This window comes from Nasonia vitripennis (genome assembly GCF_009193385.2).
Source record: "Nasonia vitripennis strain AsymCx chromosome 1 unlocalized genomic scaffold, Nvit_psr_1.1 chr1_random0006, whole genome shotgun sequence".
NCBI classification, from domain to species: domain Eukaryota; kingdom Metazoa; phylum Arthropoda; class Insecta; order Hymenoptera; family Pteromalidae; genus Nasonia; species Nasonia vitripennis.
This window is the reverse complement of record NW_022279593.1, coordinates 627,911-653,734: the sequence shown is the minus strand read 5'-3', so window position 1 is coordinate 653,734 and position 25,824 is coordinate 627,911. Positions and strand designations below refer to the sequence as shown.

General features: G+C 39.5%; 1 protein-coding gene across 18 annotated transcripts in view; it reads left to right on the top strand.

Annotated features, from left to right (window-relative positions):
* The window catches only part of Dop2 (dopamine receptor type D2), a 572,837-nt gene that overhangs the window by 377,774 nt on the left and 169,239 nt on the right, over window positions 1-25,824 (top strand). The window contains exon 4 of one of the 18 annotated variants that reach the window (XR_004227951.1): window positions 13,344-13,886. Coding sequence is in view for 1 of the 2 variants with exons in the window: in XM_031932099.1 (XP_031787959.1) it covers window positions 13,834-13,886 (53 nt within the window). In the remaining variant the exon portion in view is untranslated. 18 annotated transcript variants of the gene reach the window in all.

Below are 25,824 nucleotides of genomic sequence, written 5' to 3'. Positions count from 1 at the left end.
GGAAAAACAGAGGTACGGAAACGAAATGCATCCTCGATCGACTGTTTCAAATCCAACAAAAGATAGCCATGAGAAGTTGACGTACTATCGAGATACGCTTCTTGTAAAAATTTTGGGTCTTCGGGATTTTTAAAAATAACGAGGTAATTTGCATTTAATGAGATATCGCGTTGACCAGCTCCTTTGTGAAAAAGATTTTGTGTAATAAAAATCACACTTAATAATTTTTTCTTTTCATTGTCTTGAGAATAATCTGAAGGCTGAGGTAAACCCTCGTGAAATTCAACAATTTTTTTTCTACTCTCCCTACTTATGCCTCCTGGAACAAAGTCTGTCTCATACGTAGACTGCCACTCGGCATAATAGAGTAATATCCGATCAAAAGTTACACTGCACATGAGTGGAGATGTCGAAGAAACCTTTTGACAAAAATTGTTTTACCACATACCGTGGGTCCGCTAACGATACACTTAAACGGATGTTTGAATCGCATATCCATTTCGCCGAGTACTCACACAAACACATACACACACACACACTCACACACGAGAAATTTTCCTTAAAATAAGCTTATGGCACGCGGACGGTCGGCGGCGGCGGCACACGTAAAAATAAGCTAATTTTACGTGTGCTGAATCACAAGCTGTTATTACCGCTGTTTAAGCTGATATTCGTGTCCAACAAGCTAAATAACACCGCGAGTAAGCTGAATTATGCGTTAAAATGAGCTAAATTTCCATAAGAAGCGTTCTCTTCGATGACAGAAGCTATACTGAGGATATAAAAATGTGTTAGGGATCTTTTAAATGGAAAAATAAGGAAATTATATAAAAATTTGTGTTTATTTTTATTGACAATAAATACATCCAAAAAGTTAATTATTCTTATATCCAAAAGGTAGAGACTTACGTGACGTAAGGTATCGTCGTTTTTTCAATACAACACAACATGTTTTCGATTCTTCACGCATTACAACTTCATGCATTTTAGTTCTTCTGATAGCTTTGAATTTTAAGCATATTTTACTACATTCATCATTCATTTTTTCAGATTCGTGATCTTCGTTTGCAAAGGCATCGTTAATCAAATTCTTATTGCTATCAAAATTAATTTTTACACCGTTTGAGAAGTTTAATGAGATGCCTTTTACTTTACAACATTCAATTTTATCATCTTTATTGGGTGTTACAGCTGTGTAAGCGTAAAACTTTGGTCCTCCCGAAACAAAATTACTTATATACGTATTCTCACCATAACCACAAAGTTCATCTGTCATATCACCTAGTTTAGAGCCAATAAAAGGTTTATACTCATCCGAAGCATCGTCATGCGAAACAAATATACAAGAATCTGTGTCATAATAAAGAACATGATCACCCAACCTTCTCAAGTAATTATATAGTTCTAAACGTGCTTGAACAGTGGTGTAAGCCGCAATCACGACACTCGTATGCGGGGCAGGAGTGACAGCCTCATCCTTGTATTGACAATTCACGTACAGTATCTCATCATTAATTGCTAGTATAGCATTAACATCTCTTTCCGGACAAGTAAGAAGTTTTAAAAGAGATTCACGTGATTTTACAACTTCAGTTTGTTTCAAATTACTCCGTTGTCCAAACTTACCCCAAAACGAATTTAAGCAGAGCTTAGCAACAGCTCGTAACCCTGAATTTTTTCGATATTATTTTTATCCAAAGTTATACCCTCATCGAGTCTATACTGTTCAATATATTGTAATTTAGTTGCTTCATCAGTACACCATGAGGGCCATCCGCTAGCCTCTTGCTTGATTTTTAAGAAAGTATTTACGTATTCAGCAAAAAGACCTCCGCTACCATCAATTTGATTATATTGTGTCATCTCATATTGCCAAATAATATAAATTTTCGTAATACTGTAACCGAGTTCAACAGCTTTACGCAACTCATCAGCAACCCAGGTGCCCGTGAATTCACGCATTTTTGGGTCTTCGTGATTGCAGTCACACTGATGCATTTCTTCGCTGCATGAGCGGCAAAGAGCAAAAAGAAGACGTCCGTGCATTTTAATTGGTAAGAGTGGAATGTGCAGGTCGCGCGGTGGTAAGATACTACATTTAACTAATCCTTCAATATTGTTGAGATTATTGTTATTCCCCTGCGTTAATTCGTCTTCACCAATTAAAATCCGCGGATGTCCTAAAGGAAATCGACCTCTTTTACACACGTACGGATAAAGAGAGCATATATCTGTATATTGAATTTTTTCGTTATTTCCGATCGTGTACTCAGTAACTATATTCTCCGTTCTACCTCCAAAAAAAGCATCGCACGGATTCAACGTTATACGACTCATAAGAGGATGCTGTGTTACATATTCGTAGATTTCGCGATTCTCTGCTTTTATCCGATCAAAAGTATATTCCCATATCTCTCAAACTTCGTAACCCAGGGCTTTTATTTTTTGAATTTTCCGAAAAGTATTCTCGTACGACTCATCCATAGTTCGGCCGTATGACATTATTTTATCTCGTCGTTTATTAAAGCAAATAGGGCAACCGTGTGTGTAACAGCCTTGATATTCAAAGACAATACCTTTATTTGCATTGCCATTTTCCGGAGGTAAATAGCCATCTACACAAAACCCTTCTGGAAGCATAAATTCACGTGCTCTACCCGCGTGTATGATTTCCCGACCAATCTCACGTTCACACTGTAACAGCCACTGTATTGACTTTTGCGAATGATTATCAGCGCATCGATATCCATCTGCTGGAATGATACCGATAGTTTTTTCGCGTAAGAAATTTTTTCTATACACAATGGAGCATGCAGAAGCTATGGTCGTTGCCTCTGTAAACGGACAAGTATTCCCGCACTTAATGAAAATTTTCCGAAAAGCCATGCATGCAAGTCTTAAAATTTCTACATCCATACGGCAATAATCGAGTATTTCACGTTGAAAATCAAACTCAAAAGTATTTCGGTTCTCCTCATACCATACAATAAGCTTTTCCCTCTCAGACGTCGACATGGCATTAGGCGCATAGAACGATGCTTCGGGTAAAGCCCCAACAGAATTTTGATTATCTAAAGTATTGAATAGATGAGGAAAATATCCTTTTTTGCTAGCTGGCGGTAGAGAAAAGGTTTGTGGTAAAGCACTTAATTTCATGTGAAAATAGTTTAAGCTATCAATAAATTTTGTTCGCCCGCATTGAAGCATAATTATATTTTGTACATTCAATATTACATTCGGTACTATTGAGGTATTTTCAACGATTTCTCTCAAAATAAATTGCGCATCAAACCCACGAGAGTTATGAGCAATACAAATTATTTGACCGAAGGTAGTTTTCTCGCGTACTGTCAAACCTATTAATTGTTTAACTGGATCATCGCGAAATATATGCTCTCTTACACCACACGTATGGCATAGTATATTTATATTTTCATCATCCATGCAATCATCGCAAACCTGTTGTACAACACATAGATTTGGAATGTGCATTTTTATCTCTGTATGTTCACGGTAAGCAGAATCTTGACGCGTCTCAAAGTCATAAAAAATAAATAAGTTTTTCTTTGGGGATTTACGATTAATCTGTGCGTTAACATTACGTCCAATGGGTTGAATATAACAGAGCTGATTTACATCATGTTTTTCGCGACATAAGTTGCACCAATTGATTCCACACTCGTGCTTTGACTTGTAGATATTAATTCGTTTGCAACACATATTACAAACTTTTACTACATCGCATGTTTTTTTATTATTTTTTTTTGTATGACCCATCTATTTTGTGACGGTCGAAACATATTCGTCCGTAAAATTCTCGGTTACATTCTACACACTTTATAATATCTATATTAGAATTACACGTTGGCGCACAAAAACACCTGTCACATTTGGCTGTGCATCTATGCTCATCTACGTATCTATAGCTTTTATTACAATGTTCGCAGAAAAAACGATTGCGTGCAGCACCGGTTAAATTTAATATTGTATCGAAATGACGCCTTCGCGCGTCGTACAAAAGATTTATAACGTCAAAAGAATTTGAATTTAACAGAGGTCTTCCATCGTAAAAGGGCGGTTCTCCACTTCCAAAAGATAAACTATCGTATATTACAATAGCGATATTTTTTGCAACATAATGCCGCTGATACATCTCTATTTCTCGTATACCGCACCCGTTTGCAGGAATTATGACGTTTGCATTAATAGTAAGGAGATTTGCGCGCTCTTTTTGCATACCACGTCTGCTATCTCTGACAATATTCCAAGTATCAATGGCTTCGTTTGAAAAGAATTTTTTATACATCATAAAAGCCTCCCCGACAATTAAAGCTCTTGGCAAGCATAAATTATCGTTATTTCTTATAGATACAACCGATCTCTGAGATAAGCTATCAACACTCATCCTCATTCTACTTCCACCTCGGCCACCATTAGGTATATTAACAAGTGTTAATGTTAGAATAAAGCTCTCATCTATTTGAAAATCCTCATTACTCTGAGCTAATCCGTTTATTAAATTCCATAAATCATTGTAAAAAAAATTATTTACTAATCTTAAAGATAACCCACCCGGGCCTCGTGCAAAATTTAAACTTCTAACGGAGACGCCAATCATGTCGTTTTCATTACATAATTAAGTTATATAAGAATAAATATCGCTAATAACTAACTCCAACCAAACTATCGGATTTATAGATCCATCCTTCGGTGGAGATCTTATTTTTAGCACAATACGTCTACCTTCTATTTTATACTTAGATATATAATGCGAATTTTGTTGGAAAATATAAAAACGATTACCAGGAGGCTGGATATCCACTGGATATTTCCCTGGTTAAAAAAATGCTCGGTGACCAATCCTCCAGCGCTTCTTCTTGTGTACCGCATTTCCTCGGGTTCTATTGGTCGGGCCAAAAAGTCGAGGATTTGTTGCCCTCTTTTAACACATGGATGCTCCGCATACTCAATAATATTCTCGCTTTCATCAGCTGCTCGTTCCATCAAGCGCTATAGAATATTATTAGCAGCAGCTGTTGGCTCTATACATGTGGCAAGAAGGTGGTCAACATTAACCATGCGCTGAGAATCCCTATTGGCAGGTACATCTTCAGCCTCTTCCGCTCTAGCATCGTGCTCATTCTGCGCTCTCTCTACTGCTTCATCTTCCTCCTCCTCCTCCTCCTCCATCGCCTCATTCACCTGAAGACGCACCGCTGCAGGCGCCGCAGCCACCGCTGCTGCTTCTCTCCTTACGGCTTCGCTCTCCTCCGCCCGCAACTCCTCTCCGTGTGCATCGGCAGCGCTCACCCCCACCATTTCAGCCGGTACAAACTGTACATCGGCTACAGCATTCAGCGCTTGCGCTGCATCCTCCTCTTCCGTCTCACTTGCCTCTCTTTCTTCCTCCTCCACCTCCTCCTCCTCCTCCTCACCTTCATCCGATGACGTAGGTTCAACATATTCACTTGATGTGCATTCTGTAATATTATCATCATCTTCATCAGAGGTTATGTCGGCTAACAAATTTTCTAACGCTGAAATGTAAAACAATTTTATGTTAAAAATACAGAGCTTACTTTTTATAATAAACGTTATATGTATTCGAAGGTAGTGATGCATACAACACATGAATATTAAAATCTCTTTGATGTCGAATGAATTAAAACAAAATATTAACCGATATTTGATTACACATTTTTTAATAAAAAAAAGCAAGAAGTATAGTGAGAAAAACAGTTGTTTAAAAAAGTATTCTCACTGTCATAGAATATAGCGGATGTATATTCTTTGATTTTATAATTATACGTTATATTACTGTAATGATAAAGAAATACGCATCGCATGCTATGTAATATGACAGCTGTAAGAAGCTAATATCCCTAGCGCTGAAGCAGACGACTTGAAAACACTAGTCGTCATACGTAGCAGTCAACGCGTTCTACGGCAAGAGCAGACGACACTGCGTTACGAATGTGTGTATGCGCGCGCGCGAGTGAATGAAACAGAGCTTGTAGCAGCAGTAGCAGACGACGCTATCAGCTGTGGCACCGTTTACCTCGTTGTGCCGTACAAGTGCTGTTTGATTTTTATTAATGACAACGCGATATAGTGCAGAAAAATTGCAATCAATAAAAATGTACTCACCATTATTTTCCTCGAATGCTGTCATTAACCGCGTCAACACAGGTAAATGCGCAAAATTCTGTTGCATACAAAATTCTGCTGCGCATCGCACAGCTAAGTTGCATTTTTTAAAAATGCGTCTATGAAGCTGTGCAATTTTCTGTCGCCCACATCATCGTAAAAGACGTGAAAACTCGCGGCATAATTGGCACGCTACCATGCGTTTCACGCGTAGACACCAGCTTCTTGTACACCTGCGTCTAACAACACTATTTGCTTGAAGATTGCCCGCTATGCGAAGCACTACACTGCGTAAAGACTCCTCGGCTACGTTATACATGCTTGCGAGCTCTTGATTTAATGCAACTACTCTCATGACTACTGAGCTCCTGAGGTCAACGTAGGGTTTATATAGTATAAAAACGTCTTGCTAGTGAGGGGATGTGTGGACTCGCGCAACAGTATAAAGCACAAAAAATAACATCCTGTGATAAGTTTTGCCTCAGCTTTATCATTCGCGAGTATCAAAATTTCGCCGAATGTCACTTACACGGTAAGAGGATCGACTGATTAATAGGTATTATATTACCTACGCTCTCACAGGTCCAAGATGCTTAACAATCTGAAATAATGATACCGTCGACGATTCTCGCACGATACAAGGCGGCTGAAAGCAATGCTCTATCACATTTAATAGCATTCGACTTCCTGTGCAAGCGATGACCATAGCGATTCTCATACAAGCAGTATCAAATATACGGCTCCGAGAATCCACGTGTTAATTACATTTGAGATTACTCTGAACCGTTGTTTTGTCACACTGATCCATTTTTTCCGTGCATAGGTATCGACTGTAAAGACTCTTACCGCCGAGTAGATACTAAAAATCAAGTTCACGCTTAGAGCAGTCGAGAGTCAAAGATCATGCTCTCTCTCTTTCTCTCTCTTTCTCTCTCTCTCTCTCTCTCTCTCTCTCTTTCTCTCTCTCTCTCTAACACACACACACACACACACAATCGTAAAAAAAGTATCCCGTGTTCGTCGAGCAGCAAGCAGTATCGAGCATGTATAGTTGTTTTGTCACACTAATTCATCTCCGCTGTATAGGTATCGCCTGCTAAGACTCATGGCGACAAGTGGATACTAAAAAATATCAACTTCCTGCGAAGAGCACTTGAGAGTCAAAGGTTATGCTCTCTCGCGCTCGTAAAAGCCAGCTCGTTCGGGTATCGGGTGTACGAGCACAACAATAATCAGCACAAGTCTAAATTTTTCTCCTTCGTCCCTTCTTCTCCTCCTAGGCCCTACAGATGACTACTTCGACTACAGTCGTCAGTTCCAAGTTGATCGTAGTTCCACTAGGATGTCTGTGAAAAGTGTTGTTTTACGTCAGTTGGAGGAGAAAAGCTCTCTCCTAAAATCACGGATGGAGCGTACGTCGCGGCTCATACAGCAGCACCGCGACACGTATGCTGAGCTGTATGAGGAGCGTGAAGAAATCAAACGCACGCTGCACATCATGAAAAGTTCACCTTCCATCGGCCCCGTCAATTACTACATCTCTAAGCTTGGGAATGTATGTGAAGTGTGTGCGCGGGTGATGAAGCGTATGACCATACGCACACGCTGGACGTACTGCACGGAGTGCAGGGCGCGACGCTGAACGACGTGCAGCAGAAGAGAACTGTGGTGTTGCAGCGTAGGAACAGATAAGAGGGAGGAGACGGAGGTGGTTGCTGAGGAGGTGATGCAGCAGCAGGAGGTTAGTTAGTTAATAAGGTGAATATCTTATGTTTGTCACAATAGATTAATTATGTGTATCTTTACACAGGTGGCGCATGCCGATGAAAATGCTGCTATGCTAGATCTTGTGAAAAGAGAGGAGCAGCAGGAGGAAGCGGAGATGCAGCAGGAGGAAGCGGAGTTGCAGCAGGAGGAAGCGGAGGGTGATGAAGTCGATACGGAGATTGATATAGGCGAAGAATTTTGTCAGTTCGACTCGCCTGCATCTCCGGACAACATAGCTGACAGGGGAAAGCTTGTCATCGTGAAGATAGAGGCGAGTGCTGAAGAAGAGACAATCGACGTCGTATCGTGAAATTTTGTGTTTATGTGCGTGAGTGTATAGTGAACGCGTAAGTTTTATCATTAATTATATTTACCCGTGTATGTGTGTGTGTGTGTGTGTGTGTGCCTAGATTAGTAATTAAGAGTAAGGAGTGATGTGTGAGAGTGTGTGCGTAAGAGAGAGAGAGAGAGCGTGTACGTAAGAGAGAGAGAGAGAGAGAGAGAGAGAGCGTGTGCGTAAGAAAGAGCGTGTGCGTAAGAGAGAGAGAGAGAGAGAGAGAGAGAGAGAGAGAGAGAGAGAGAGGGGAAGAGTGTGTGCGTAAGAGAGAGAGAGAGCGCAGTGTAAGAAGCTAGTGTCCCTCGTGCATTAGCAGACGATACGATTGTGTGTGTGCTCGCGTAAGTGTACGTATGTGTACACATGTGTGATTGGGTTTATATTGTTTATGATAATTCGAATAATAATATTTTTTATAATAAAAACCATTATACATTGTAAGAAATGATTTTTTTATTTACTAACTTGGTGTGTGGAGACAAATGACGTCATTACTATTGTATCCTTATCTTATCAATGTAAACAAATAATTTAGTTAAGGTATTGTTTGTTTACATAAATAATTAATTAAAATTATCTATATTACATGTAATAAAGATAATTTTAATTACTTGTTTGTATAAACATGATACCTTATCTTTATTACTTGTTTACATTGATAAGATAAGGATGCGCCAGTGATGACGTCATTTGTTATGTCTCCCCATACCGGCTTACTTACTACTCCTATTGATGAACCCAGAGGATGCAGATTACAACACTTGCCGAATAGTCTATAAAAAAGAACACCTTGACTACATGACATTTCTCAAATCTACAGGTAATATTCTGTACGCCTTCAGCAAACCAAATGTCACACTGGATGGAGTCGGATTGCTAAAAATTCGCAACGCATGCAACATCGAGTTCAAGGGCATGAATATATAAGGATCAGTGACACAAACGAACCCGAACCATGAGTTAATCCTACCAGAAAAGACATTGAACATAAAGAAACTCACGCACATTTTTAAAGAGCAAACAACCAACGAAATTTTTGAAGAATTAAGCCAAGAAGAAGGAAACCAATATTTCTGGGAGATCGAAAGAGAAGCCCGAGAAATAACAAAGGAAAAGTTTTTACAATTTATGTATCAAACCGTTTTAATATCATACTCTGTAATAATCGCGATCATATTCATACTTGTGTTAATAACATCGGGAATCATTATTTATTTTAAATATGTATACGAATACGAGACGGACGACGATACTACTAATAATAGTTACGTAGAGGGCGAAAGAAACGAAATGGTTAAAAAAAAAAAAATATTAAAAGAGAAAAATATTATGGTCATTATATACAGGGTGTTTCATTTTAATCCGACCACGACAAAAAACCATGGAAAAACTAATTTTAACGAAAAATGACCTTAACAAAAGTTGAAGGGGGTAAAGGGGGCCATCGAATGACACAAATACCTATGACCTTGAACTCGATTTTCAAGGGCGCTGAATCCGAATCCAGGGTCAGTATAGTCCCATAAGGTTATATTTATGGTTAGTTCAAGGTTAGTTTGAGGTCATGGACGTAAAGAGAGTGAAAAAAATAGTTATAAACTGAAACAATGCAAAAGGTAATGTAAACCATAAAGCAAAGAACAATATACATATATGCAAGTACAATCGTATCCTTTAAAACTATATCATAGTTTTCTGCTCCTTCATTTACATTAAATTTGTTAGAAGTATATGCAATTCAATAAAATACCCGTAAAAATATTAAGCCCATTACTCTTTTTTATGGTAACGAACTATTTTATTGGCAAATGATCTACGAAGTGGATTACGCTTCCGCTTCTCCGATGTTGATGGTAGATCTCTTTTTAACGACCAACAGTAATCTGCTAACATATTTACGTCCCATCTTCCTTGGTACCTGCGCTCTATTTCCTTGATATCTTGGTGAAATCTCTCTGCCTGCTCTTCGCTGTAATCACCTAGGTTTTCTGGAAACTCATCAACATGCGAATATAAAAAGTGTAATTTTAGATTCATTAGGCAGTCTTCATTATCGGGTGTCTCTCTCAGTGTAAGTCCCAAGACGATTGATGTTGACTATCTTGGGTTTGTGTTAAGGTCTTCTTTCCCAAAAGATTTCCAAAGTCATGTTACAGTAATCTTCATCTCACTTCTATCACTTGTATTTCCTGCTTGATACGAACGGATATGGATATGCTGTTGGTTTGCCCCAGGGTACCTCCACGTGGTGACGGTGGGAAACGACCGATTCTTTTTTTCGGTCGGCTAAACCCCTGGGTGAAGGCTTTAGAGCCGTCATGGCAGACAAACAGCAAAAAATTACGATGCAGGAATTCGGAACCCCAGTATCGGCGGCTGGTCAGGGTGAGCAAGCGGGCCCGCAGGCGTCATCGAGCGACCGCAGCTCTTTAGTGGGAAACTTGGCTTTCGAAGAGTATAATACTACAAGAATTTATCACTTGAGGTCTGGTGACCAAGAATGCCTTATAGCAAAACGGGATAGTTTTTGTTACATTTGTGGCAAGTATAAGATCCCAAAAAATAGAAGAAAAATCAATCAAAATATTAAAGAGCAGTACAAGAACATGTTTGACTTAGACATGAAAATTGACGAATTTGATTGGGTTCCTAAAATCATATGCGGAATATGTAGGAAAATGCTACAGAAAGGCAAAAATGGCAAAACTGAAGTAAAAATAAAAGTGCCTACGATATGGAAGGCGCCTTTAAGGAAAGAAGACTATTATTTTTGTAATACGAATTTGCATAGAGTTAATAGTAAAATCAAGTCGCACATTAATTACGCTAACGTTGAAAGTGTCACGAAACCTATATATGAATCGTCAATTGATAAAAGAGAAGATCCACTGGGTACGTACGTAAGTGGAAGTATGGATCTTGAGGAAAATTTAGAAAGACATGATAAAGATGAAATGATAGAAGAAGAAATGGAGGAAGGAGATGTTATTGCGGAAGAAGAAAAATCGCCTGATGAAGACAATGACGTTGCTAGTACAAGTGATACAAGTGACGAGGAATACATCCCCTATAATGCTAAGAAGGAGAAAGGTCCACTTACACAAGAAAAAGTGAATGATCTCATACGCGATTTGGGCCTACCAAAGGATGGGGCGGAGTACTTGGCTTCATGGCTAAAAGAAAATACTAATGAAGCTGGAAAAATTCAAGTTTCTTACTACCGAGACAGAGATAAGAAATATCGTGATTATTTCAATAAAGATGAAGAATTTTCCTTAGTTTACTGCAAAGATATAGTTGGGTTGATGAATTGCTTTAAACATGGATGTCACAACCCCAACGAGTGGAGATTGTTCATCGATTCGTGGACGAGAAGTTTAAAAGCCATTCTGTTACACAATACAAATGTTTATGCAGCCATTCCTATAGGATATTCGGTAATACTGAATGAAGAGTACTGTAACATGAAAGTAATATTAGACCGAATAAAATGCAATGATCATAAATGGCAAATATGTGGGGATCTTAAAATCATAACAATACTTCTGGGGCAACAATCTGGATTCACAAAATATACTTGCTATTTATGTGAATGGGATAGTAGGGATAGAAAGAATCATTACATAAAGAGTGTCTGGTCCCTTAGAAAAATGTTCAAACCGGGTTCGAAGAATATAAAAGAAAAGCCACTTGTTGATCCATCAAAAATTCTTATACCACCTCTGCACATTAAATTGGGACTTATGAAACAATGGGTAAAATCTTTAGATAAAGATGGTAGCTGCTTTAAGTATCTGCGAAATCAGTTTCCCAAATTAAGTGATGCTAAAGTAAATGAAGGAATTTTCAATGGCCCTCAGATTCGTAAGATTGATAAATGATGAAATTTTTGTTACGAAAATGAATCATACAGAGAGAGAAGCATGGTTATGTTTAGAGGACGTAATTAAAAATTTTCTTGGAAATCATAAGAGCCCAAATTACGAACAAATAGTTTTAAATTTAGTAAATAGTTACAAAAATCAAGACTGTCTAATGAATCTAAAATTACACTTTTTATATTCGCATGTTGATGAGTTTCCAAAAAACCTAGGTGATTACAGCGAAGAGCAGGGAGAGATTTCACCAAGATATCAAGGAAATGGAGCGCAGGTACCAAGGAAGATGGGGCGTAAATATGTTAGCAGATTACTGTTGGTCGTTAAAAAGAGATCTACCATCAACATCGGAGAAGCGGAAGCGTAATCCACTTCGTAGATCATTTGCCAATAAAATAGTTCGTTACCATAAAAAAGAGTAATGGGCTTAATATTTTTACGGGTATTTTATTGAATTGCATATACTTCTAACAAATTTAATGTAAATGAAGGAGCAGAAAACTATGATATAGTTTTAAAGGATACGATTGTACTTGCATATATGTATATTGTTCTTTGCTTTATGGTTTACATTACCTTTTGCATTGTTTCAGTTTATAACTATTTTTTTCACTCTCTTTACGTCCATGACCTCAAACTAACCTTGAACTGACCATAAATATAACCTTATGGGACTATACTGACCCTGGATTCGGATTCAGCGACCCCAAAAACCCCTAAATGTCATGGTTTGATTTTACTTTTTATGAATCTTTATGATTTGACCTTCAACTGACCTTGACCATGACCTGATAGGGTTGTAATAAGCCTGGATTCGGATTCAGCGCCCGAAAAAATCCCAAGATACCATGGTTTTAGTGTATTTTTCATGTATTTCAATAATTTGACCTTCAACTGACCTTGAGAACGTTCTTATGGGGTTAAACTGACCCCGGATTCGCATTCAGCGACCCCAAAAACCCTAAGATACCATGGTTTAGTCTTTTCTTAATGTATTTTGATAATTTGACCCCTATTTGACCTTGACTTAAGATCTGATGGGGTTAAAATGACCTTGGATTCGGATTCAGCGATCCCAAAAACATATAAGTACCGTGGTCAAGTTTTTGGGAATTACAATTTTTTTTTATTGTGGGGCTGTGTAATCATTTATTTAAAAATATCATCCTTACAAACTATATACAATTATATCGTAAATATTCCTTTGTCTATAGAAAATAACAATCAATAAACACTTCCGTTTACGAAGAAATCTTGAAAACAACATCGGATATCTATATTTTTAGATCGAAACATATCAGGGGGATAGGAATCCAAACCTGCAAAAGAAAACGACAACAGTTAGACTGCGTATAAATTATATAATACAAAACGAGAATAAACACAAAAAAAACAATACATACCCCTTCAGTTTCCCACTGCATTAAAGGAGGGGCAGAGGCAAAGCTTAACCGGTAAACAGCACATCGGTGAAGAGAGCTCGGAAATTCGTCCACCTTGACATGACATAATATGAAACAGTCCCGAATTAGGTCCAGACTCACAGCACATTGAAGCACAGGGTAGCGATACTAGAAAAACAACATACAAACGCGTCCAAATAAACACTAATCAAACTAAGAAAAGAAAACAACAATATTTACCAACCGAGATGACACCATAATTAGTACGCTTAACCATAATCCGAGAAGGGCTCGTCTCGTAATGAAAAGAAACACCACACCAGCCCCAGCCCAAATTATGACAAGGCTCCCAAGGTAAATCACTTTCTTCAATCAGTTTAATAACATCAACCACCTAAAGAAAAATCAATAACAATAAACAAAATAATGAAATAAAACGCAGTAGAGCTCAATATAAAAATAATAAAAATATTAAAATTCTCTTACCTCACACATTTTGTTGAAAGTCGGAATAAATAACTGTAACAGACACGAACAAACTAACTGCACACTACTAAAGCACTCGACAGACTGATAACAGATCAGCCTGCATCTCGAGGACGAGCCAAAAAAATCAGAGAAATCGAGCACCTTAGACTAGGAAAGAAAGTGGGGAAAAACACATGTCCTTCAGAAAAAGGAGCTTGGGAAAGAAAGTAATAAAAATTGGAAACCGACGAAAGCGCATGATAGGACCTCCTGCACACGCCAGGAAGAACGTTGAAATTTCATTTTCAACATTCTTTTTCTGGCGGGGTGGAATTTTATTGCATAAAATCAATTGAAAATATAAATTGTAAAATAAAAAGAGAAAAGTACTCTTAGGGCATAACACTAACTCTAATAAATATCTGCATATACTAATTAACATTCTTTATGTTACAGTTAACTATCATTCATATACAAACAAAAATTAAATAAATTATACACCTATCAACATATGCCTATCACACTAACAAAATTTTTTTTCCACATAATGTAAATAAAAAATCACCTTTATCAGTAATAGTATACGAAAAATACAAAATAACCCATTATTGTAAACATCTTTCTATATGTAAAATACGAAAAATATCCATTATTGTAAAAATTTCTTTTGGTTTCACCTATATGTAAAATACGAAAAGTATCCATTATTGTAAAAAAATGTTTTCCTTCCTACTATATGAAATCTTATATGTAAAATGCGAAGAATATCCATTATCTACCAGTAATCACATATGTAAGATACGAAAAATATTCATTACTGTAAATTAACATTTGTGCAACGAAAAATCATTTCTGTACGCATCGGAAACTATGAAAAGAAAAACTTTCATCAAAATTTATGTATCAAAGAAAAGTACCTTGCAACAAATTATGTAAATAAATAATGATGTGCGGAGAATGAAAATACCCATCATTACTTATAACACACACACATACTAAATTTTACGAACGCCGAGTTTCACTCGTCCGTTCTTTTTCGGGCGGGGAGGTGTAATGGAATCCCCGATTCCATTACGCGCCTACGTCACCAATTTAAGTAGGTCACACAATTTTTCTACGCACGAAACAAGAAACACACATACGTGAGACACTCGCGAGCATTGTCATCGCAGCAGCCGCAAGAAGCAGTATTTCCCACCACAAAGTATTCCTACAAAAATAGGATTAGAGGCGTAGCGACAAACCGCGCTCTAGGCGGGAAAACGAATCGGGAAAAGCTACACATGACAGTACGCAGGCGACGAAAAGCAGCCGGAGAGCTATAACAAGACGCTTTACCTAAAAACTCAAGGTAATACAAATTTTACGAGGTCACGCAAAGTCAAGAGAAAAGTTGTGAGAATATTAGGAACTCCTAATATGGAAAATAGAGGTTACAGAATTTCCAGTATATAAAGGCCGGGAGCAAAAGGGTACACATGGTCAGTTTCCTTGAACTCGTCATACAAAACAAATCGCTGCTAGTCGCCAGATCCTGTCGATATCAGTTATACTATTCAAATCAGTATCGAATCAGTTAGTCGCGAGTCAGAACAGCGCGGACGAACTTTGTCACCACAATAAAACTAGTGCGCACTAAACCAATTAAAAAGTGCGGATACGTTAAAGAGTTCGAGAAAGAATAGCTTATACAAAAACTAAATGATCGTGTCAAGAATAAGACAAGCGCCACTTTCACCGTCCTCTCTCATCACGGAAAGAGAGCCGACACATCGGAGCGCCCATCTGTCAACACCTGCTTCAAAGAGGGACAAGCTAGGAGGACCGAGACGCACACCAGCCTGACCGCACTGAACCACCGACACCAGGCTCCAGAGCGCCAAGGACCCACAGCTGCAGCTTCCTGCTGAGACATCGATACATCCACACACACACACACACACACACACACACACACACACACACACATATTGTAAAAGGTACTTTTCTCTTTCTTTTCTAATCGAGTGAATAAAATCGTAGTTGCTCTTAAAATTCTAACGGCTTTAAAGTGATTTCGTTATCCGGCTCCCTTTCCCGGAAGGCAGTGACCGCGTCTGCGGTAGCCAAAAGGGATTTCTTTTGAATAAATAAAAATATTAAATAATAGCCGAAGATAGGGACTCGACACCGTAAGTATATTGGTGGGTTACGCACATTCCGACGTAACAATACAATCGACCATAAGTTGTTATTAGATAAACTGTATTGTATTGGTATTAGAGGACAGGCGTTGGATCTGCTTCGAAGCAATTTATATAACAGATATCGAACTGTTAAAATTGACGGCGTAGAAAGTGATAGATATGGGTGTTCCACAGGGTACGATACTGGGTCCAGTCCTATTAATTTTATATATAAATGATGCTCTAAAGGAGATTCCACTAGAATAAATTCTATCGTACGCAGATGATATTGCAATAATAGCAACAGGCAATACGTGGATAAAGGCGCAAAAAAATATGAATGATTTTCTTACTGTGATATGCAAATGGTTGGCGGTAAATAAGTTATCTCTAAACGTGGATAAAACAGTTTTTATGATATCTGGAAGCTATTGCGACAGTGTTCCGAGGCATATTGATGTAAACATTCAGAATAAAAAGATAACTAGAGTTGAGAATTACAGATACCTGGGAATTGTCATAGAGATCAATCTAAAATGAGATAAACACATCCAATATATAATAAAACAAAGTATCTAGTCTATATTTTCTACAAATTATCACACATTATGTCAACAGAAACTTTAAGAATGATATACTATGCATTCTTCCATAGCATAATCAGCTATGGAATAGTAGCCTGGGGTGGTGCCTATAGAAATAACCGTGATTTATTGCAAAGTTTACAGAGGAAAATTCTTAAGAATTTAAATAAAAATACTTTTAGTATACAAGATAGTCCATTAAACCTTAAGCAACTTTTTAATTTTGAATCCAAGTGTTACTAGGAAAAAAAGCTTAATTGAACCAAAGAGCAAAAAACGAGTAAGTGATAAAAACAGTTACAATAATGCCATTATAGCTTATAATTCACTACCAAGTGAGCTAAAGGAATTAGATGTAAGCAAAACCACGGCAAAAAGTAAACTTAAGTTTTGGATTAAAACCAAAACTTAGTTTTTCAAATAGTTTTAAATCTGTTAAAGTTTAAGAAAAGAAAATGTAAATAGTGTTGTTGTAAGGATCTGATAAGGAAATTATCTTTTAGTTTTAAGTTTGTTTTGTTACATACCAAGCTTGTGCACAGATAACTTAGATTACCTCTACAAGGCTTGATAGTATGCGTACTGTTGATGTATACTATCTAAGCTATTATCTTGGTATAATAAATAAATAAATAAATAAATAAATATATATATATAGTGAGACCTACGCCAGAGACTCCTAGAGTGGAGGTCAACACCGAGAAGAGGAGGCCCGGTCGTCCGAAGGGTTCGAGCAACCGCGGGCATGCGACGACACCTACTAACCCGTCGACGACACCGAAAAACACGTGCAAATAAAGCCCAACAACGGTAGTCACCGTTATAATGTGTTTTTTTTATCGCCCCGGCATCACCAGATTCCTGGTCGCGGACGCGATGCACGAAGCTTCGGTTCGTCATGGACGGAATGGATAGAATCGCCATCTGGTCGATAGATCGATTCTAGGGGCGGGGGGGGGGGAGGGGTTGTAACGAGTTGAGCACCGGGCTAACTCGAAGCGGTGAGTACCGCTGCGCCGCGCCGAAACAGCGTAGAGTTGCGCGCGCGATAATGAACACGTGCGAATTCGGCAATAGGCGCGAAAGAGATAGAGAGAACGAGCGCGCGGGCTAATCCTCCAGGTGCGCGCTCAGATAGCTCTTGGCCTTCGGAAGGTAAACACAGGACTTCGCTCGTACAATTCGAAAACTTTCGTGATATCGTGTGCTGTGCTGTGTCCAGCGGTTCGAATTGTAACTTGTGTGTGAGTGCGACGCCGAGTCCGGGTAATCCTGATCCTCCTGCCTAGCGGTCCAGCGCAGTGGCCAAGTCTTGCAGCCTGTCCAGGATTAGGAACGTCGTCGACGAGAGAGAGAGAAGGTTTGTGTGACGCGCAGTGCATGGGAGAAAGTGTATGTGCAAGTGTGTATCATCCGGCGCGCGCGACTTTCACGACGATATACGCGTGCGAGCGTGATCATTCTGGCGTCGCGGCGAGTCACAAAGTTGTTGGCGACTCACGTTTATTTCGCAACTAGCAAATATAACCCTAGTCTTATTATTTTACGTGATTTGTCGTCATTGCTAAAACTCGCTCGCTTACTTCCGATTCCTGTTCCTTCCTGCGAATACCGCCGCCTCCCCGGGCGTTATTTATTGGTACTTATCTAACGCAGTTGAGTAGCACGCGCCAGGCGACGCGTAGACCCAGCAAAACAGAAGCAGCTGAGACAGCTGCATGCAACGGAGGTGTTTCGGGGGCGGAGAGGAGTCCTCCGCCGCATCGAGGGAACGCGATCCAGTCGTTTAACGAGTTATTCGTTGATCGGATTTACACACCGTTACATTGGCGCCCAACGTGGGGCTACTTAGGAAGGAACGCGCAAATATTGTAATTTTCGCGATTTTCGGCGCGAGCGAGAAACCGTTGCGAATTTCAGAAGGTCGCGCGTGCGAAGTAAACACGATCATCCCCGTGTTGTTTACGTCGCGCTCAAATCAGGCTGATTTGAGCGGCGTTCGAATTTATTCGTGCGGCGTATAGGGATAATTCGAACGCAATTCACATGAGAAGTCTGTGAATAATAATCGGAGATTTTTGTTGCCAGGCCGAGAACAAATATCTACCGATATTATCACACGACGTAGAATTAAACGACTCGGAGCAGCGTGTTAGCTTCAACAAACTTGAAGCTGACACTAGTATCGCATGCTCTCCGAGTCGAATAATTTTCTATTTGTTGTCAAGAGAATTTTAAAGCACTCTCGTTAGAATAGAGAGTAGCATAATTATTTTTTCGTGACGTCTTGTGTGAAAGCAGAGCATATATGCGAAATTGTAAGTTTAATTATTAATAATTAAACAACAAAAGGCAGCAAAGCGGCAACACAAACGCGTGTAGCCGCAAAGTATAGTCCACGCACGCTATAGTAGAGCGAAGCGCGCAGCGGCAGTGTGTGAGAGAGAGTGCGAGTGCTTACGGCGCTACATAGAGGAAATTCTACGAGAACGCGACGGGCGCGAGGTATAAGTCACTTCCACGGGAAGTCGCGGAACAGTATACGCCCAGTTTTCAGCCAAGAAGACCTCCAGACTTATCAAGAAGAGAACACATTCGACTCGCATATCGAGATATAGGCGTAATTCCGCGAAAAATATTTTCGTCTTTTATCGGATTTTTTTTTCGGGTGTATGAGTGCGTATATGCCTGTAGCTCAAACTGTGCATTCCAAGTGAGAGCACAGCGGTGCTACGAGTGCGCGCGCCAGAAGCAATTCGTGCTTATCTGGCGTAATTAAATTTTTTTACGGATTTCGGTCCAATTATATGAATTCGATTTTTCGTTTTATTCGATTTCGCGTGATAATCTACGTCACAGCGACGCGCTTAGGTGTGCAAGTGTGTGAGTAGAAAGGTTGTATTTTTGCAGCTTACGTTGTAGCAACAATAATACAATCTAAGGGCTATCTGGAGTGAGTGCGTAGGATAGGAAGCTGCCATGTCGTTGTTGCGCAACCACGAAACGTCGTTAGACGCAGAAGACACACCAACATGGCAAAGGAAGTAGAGAAGGTCGTCGAGAATCGGTGCTTGGGCATCGACGAAGAAGAGATGGACGATGCCCTCGAGAGTATGCAGTTGAAGCCAGACGGCAAGCGATTAGATCACGTTGCTAGGCTAAACAGATTGCTCATCGGAGAGTATACCGAGTCAGATTTTAGAGAGAGCCTGGACGCCTCGACAGTAATGGCGCGAGTGAACAGGGAAGAACTGCGTAAGTCATTGACGCAACGGCTGAACAAGTAACGACACGTTCGATTTATACGGGCGATTATGACGCCAAACAGCCGCACCCTCTGAAGCTGTTACAACAAGAGATCGAGGCCAACGAAGTCGTGGTGACGCCGGCGATCGAGATGAACTAAGGTCAACCGGCGCAAGGATTAGGCCAATCGACAGGGCCTAATCTACAACTGCTAAACGCGATGAAAATGTGACGCGTTCACAGAAATGCCAGTCACTGAGGAGAGTGAACAGGCACAGGCGCCAGTATCGACGCCGGAAGACCAAGCCAGGTTAACGGCGCAGGAGGCGCAAGGTCGAGACCAGAATAGAATCGTCACAATAGAGGTGCCGACATGGAATCTGGTCACGACAGTAACCACGACAATGACGACAACGACGACAACGACGACAACGACGACAACGACAACTACGGCGAGCGAAAGCAAAGGCAAATACGTCTTGCAAAAAGGAAAGTTTCGCAGTGTCAAGGTCACTGCACCACGCGCAGTCATGGGCGCAGCAGCAGTGACTGGCGGATTAGACACCAGATCTCAGCAAAGCGCTGCAACAACGAGCAATCAACCACTCAACCGAGGGTACGGTGAAGACGAGCGTTGCAGCGGACAATACGCCCAGAGTTACGAAGTATCAGCGCAAAATTCGGTAGCTCAGAATGACCTGCTAAGTCAGTCGATAGCTGAGAATACCGCAACGATGAGGGCGCTGATGTGCAAGATTGAGGCTAACATAGCGTCCAGTACAAGGGTGGAGCCACCAGCAAGCGAGAGTAATTCACAGAATTCACGCAGAGCCGGTCATATGAATTTCCAGGATAAGTATAGTATCAATCACATGAATCACGGCAGCTTCTGCGAAGACGCGGGCGCGGTGGCTGGTAGAGCCTTCAACTCTTGGATCCCGGCGAATCCTCTCTATTCGCAACCCGCAGTAGTTGATAGGGGGGGGGGGGGATGCGAATGCGACGAACGCGCATACGCAAGCGCTGAGTGACAGTAGCAACTACGCTGGGTCGCGAAGACAACAACAGACCCATCGGTCCTGCGGTGAACAAATGGGGGATTAAGTTCACCGGGGACTCGTCACAGAGTGTCGAGAACTTCTTGCAACGCATGGAAAGACGCAGAATGCTGAAAGATCTGTCCGATGCGCAGATGCGTGCGTCATTACAAGAAGTATTGACGGATAATGCGTACGAGTGGTTACAGAACCGGCTCTCCGAACAGGGAGAATGGTCTAGCTGGGACGATTTCTGCGAGTGCATCAAGCGATGGTACGGGCAGACGCAAGGCTACCAGCAGAAACTACTGAGCGAAGTAATTTCGAGGACGCAGGGGCCTGGCGAACGCGTGCGGGTGTACATGAATAACCTGCAAGGTATATTGAGGAGGATGGTTCCCCGATCAGACACTAGCCAGCAACTGGATCTGATCTACCATAATATGCTGCCTAGTCTCAAACGCGGGCTCCAGCGGAAAGATTTCTCCACCGTGGAGCAGTTGCTTGAGGCAACAGTCGAAGTCGAGGCCGCTCTAGCATGCGAAGCCTCGTATCGAGCACCTCCGAAGCCCGGTGTAGAAATCGTCCCCGAATGCACCTTTAAGGGTGGAACGCCGAAGACTGGCGGTAAAATGCCGGTGGCAGCCATAAGATTTGCGGAGCAAACCGACACCCTGCCCTTATTGGTTGACGCCATAGGCAAGCTGTTCGACTCGAAGCTTGCAGCAATAGCGCAACCGGCGAAGCACGCCAACGCTGAAGGAGGCAGCAAGTAGTCAGCCCCTCACCGAGGACGCTCCGGACCTAGGAAAGCCGAAGCGCAAAAGCCAGAAGTCGGCGAGACTTGTGAGTTATATTCATTTACGAGAAAATCCAAACTACCCAGTACGAGTCTACAGCTGCAATCTATTCAACTAGTACCAGGTTCAACGTAAAGGTAAGTTTCACATTTATTTTACTAACAGTGAGAGTGTTAGGCGCGAATTAACAATTTCTTACAGCCACGCCACTACACATATCATTACGTTCCTATCTATTCAATTTAGGATAGTCAGGACGTAACAATTGGTTCCGATACAGAATAAAATCTAGCAAAGATTAAGGAAAGCCCAACAATAAATTTGTTGAACAATTAACAATATGGTTCCTATACAAAATTAATAAAAATAGGAGTAAAATCACTCGATATAAAAATAATAATAGCAAAGCTTACTTAACTACAATAATAGTGAATAAAAAAAAACATCAATAATAGTGCAAATTTACACTTTAAATACAAGAATATTGAAAAAAATTCTCGAGTAAGCAGAGGCAATATCGTAGCGTGAATATAACCGCATTGAACAAAATAAAATTGTAATAAACAGACGTAAAGTAATTTCGAGTAAAAATAACGTTACAAGAAGTATCAAGCTCGGGTGACACAGACAGAGATAAGAAAACAAGCGTAATACATGACACAGATAAAAGAAACAGAACAAGCGTAATACATGTGTCGCGTTTATACACGGCATCAGATCAAATTTCAGCAGCTACTCACGTTGCGGCGAATAACCTACTGAACTTGCTAACAGTAGCAAAAACGCGGAAGTAGAACTAAACGTAAACAAACACTAAATAGGCCAATTTAAAAACTCAATGGGTTTTAGTAAAACAATCAGAATTTACTTTTAATCGAGTAATGAAAATTTCAAATGAGCAATAAAGCAACAACAGAGGATAAAACTCCAGAGAACGTAAGAATGACTAGACAACAAGTTCAACAAAATCCAAATTTAAAAAACAGCCTACTAACAGGACTACCCGAAGAACAGGCTTTTAAGAAGAGCTTGAAGATACAAAGGACACCTCCAAAGACTCAAGATAAAAGCAACAACAAACTAAAAAATACAGGAACCATACCAAAAGTACCAGTAGCAGCAAAAACTAGTAACGAAAAGAAATCAAAAAAGAAAGTTGATAGTCTAGTAAATGAAAATATACCAGAAAGCCCTAAAAAGCAACAACAGGAAAGCTAGGATGATAGCAGCGTTCCAAGTAAGCGAAGAAGTTTAACGTTTCAAACAGACTTATCATGGTTCCAAGCAAATGAGTCAATTTTAATTAAGACATTCGAACTTGAAAAAGACAAGCGATATTCGGATATAGGGGGATTTCAAGCGGAACAAAGCCTGGTCATAGGAACTTCAAAAGACCCACAATATAACGTTAATACGTTATATTGTGAGAATGCGATTAGAGTGCGATAGGTCTTCGACAAGCTTTTCGTTCAATACAAGTGTAAATGAACATAAAAGCCTAATAGATCTTGAGCAACTACCAGACAAGAAAATTTTTACCACACAAAAAAGTGTAAATCAAACTTACGATAACAGAGAAAATCAAGAAAGAGAGAACATCATAAACATGGCCCCTCCAACGGAAGCAGCATGGCCATTGAACTTGAATCTGAAAGATATCGCAAACTGCGTACCAGAATACGATGGAAAAAATATGACAGCAGCGGACTACATAAAAAAATTAAAACAGGTCAGAAATCTTATAGATACTATAGATGAAGGAAATCTGACAAACCTCCTAAATGTAAGAATGAAAGGAGAAGCAGAAGAAGCATTGGGCGGCAACGAGATAAAAACCATAGATGAATTAATAAATGCAGTTAGAACGTTATATCCAATCGACGACGATATTCACGAACTTATTTTTAAGATGCGTAGAATAATACAAGGAGAAAGTGAAACTGTGGTCCAATATACAAATAGATTACGTAAAATAGTACTAAAAATAAAAGAACTGAAAAAACAAGAAGGAGTATCAGCAGATGAACTAACAAGATTTGACAGAGAATTGAACGCAGAAGCAGCGAAGAAGTATAAAAAAGGTCTTAAATCAGAAATAAAATATGAGTTAGGGGCAGAAAACACCGTAGAAGCCATTTCAAAGGCAGCAATAGAAATTGAAACAGACATAAGGAAAAGAAAAGAGATAAGCAGAGGTACCGTGACCACTGCGTACGAAGATTATGAACGAAGAATAGAGCAACCACAGAAAGTACTGACATGCCAAATATGTAGAGACTTCCAGCACGAGGCTCTTTTTTGTCGTGCAGCAGCATGTGTATACTGTAAAGGAGCGGATCATTTTTCTAATAATTGCATGAATGTCAAGAATAAAATCAAGTTAATCTGTAAATTTTGGAGCCAACCAGGACATTCGATTAGCGCATGCAGATTCAACAAGAAGCAGAATAATCATTGCCAATATTGCCAAGAAATGGGACACGATGTGGGACAATGTCCTTACATAAGAGATTATGAAATATGCTGGAAATGTAAAGAAACAGGACATAACCCAAATATATGTTCATATACAATGATCAATAATATAGATAAATGTGAATATTGTGACCTTATGGGGCATACAGTTCTCCAGATGTCATGTGCAAAAAGTGCAATAAAAAAGGTCATACAATAAAATATTGTAAAGTAGGCGAAAGCAGGTCACCATTCAGAATTTGTACGATTTGTGAAACAGTTGGACATGAAAAAATAGAGTGTGAACAAGCAAAAATCCTTGTTGCGGAATATAAACCTAAACAACAGTTTAAATGCCAGATGTATGAAGAAACGGGTCATACAGCGAAATTTTGTTATACATTTCAAAACAAACAACAAACGCATCAAACCAACAATAATAATTACAACAGGAGTCTTCAGCGGAAATATTGCAAATACTGCAAAATGGCAGGTCATGTAGTCAGCGTATGCAAGAAATGAATGGCTTTAGAAGATCGAAGAAAATCTAGACAATCATTTTGCGAGTACTGCGACAAGTCGGAACACAAAATAGACAATCGTGAAAAGATTAAAATGCTAGAAAGATAGCAAGAGGAATTCTGCATAATATGCAAAAACACAAACCATACCGCAGAAAGATGCTTTGAAACAGAAATAAGCAGGAAAACTGAAACGCCCGTCCTGGAGGGAGCGCCTAGGAAGGGATGACAAGAATAAAGCGTTCCCACTACAAATAACTAAAACAGTAAAGTAGACAGTATATTGCAAACATATGTTTTGAAACTTGATAATACGCAGCCAAGTGCATAATTAGATGCATCTGTAGTTATTATAAATGGTTTAGTCATATCGGAAATTGTAATATTGGCGCTGAACATAAAGCTTCTTTTAATTTCTCGAATGCTTGTTGTTGCTCTTTATTCCAAGCAAATTTTGTTTGTTTTTGTAGTAACTGTATAATTGGTTTAGCTATATCCGAAAAATTGTCTATAAATAGTCTATAATAATCTGACAATCCTAGAAAGTCTCGAACATTTTTAACATTTCGTGGAGTTGGAAATTTTGATATAGCTTCAATTTTCTTTGGATCTGTTTTTACTCCTTTCTCGCTAATAATATGACCTAAACATTCCACTTCTTTCTGGAAACATTTACATTTACTCATTTCCAATTTAAGTCCGGCTTCTCCTAATTTTCGTGCTATTAGATTAAATCTTTCATTATGCTCTTCTACTGTAATTGATACTATAATTATATCATCTATATAAACATAGCAAAATTCTTTCTCTAACAATTCTCCTAGTACCTTTGTTAGCACTCTTTGAAATACTCTTGGTGAATTAATTAATCCAAATGGTAATACTTTAAATTCAAAACGTCCTAATGGGTGTATACTAAATGCTGTTTTATGTATGTCTGCCTCTTTCATTTTTATTTGATGAAAACCTGATTCCATATCGATCGTTGTAAAATATTTACTGTTTCCCATAGAATCG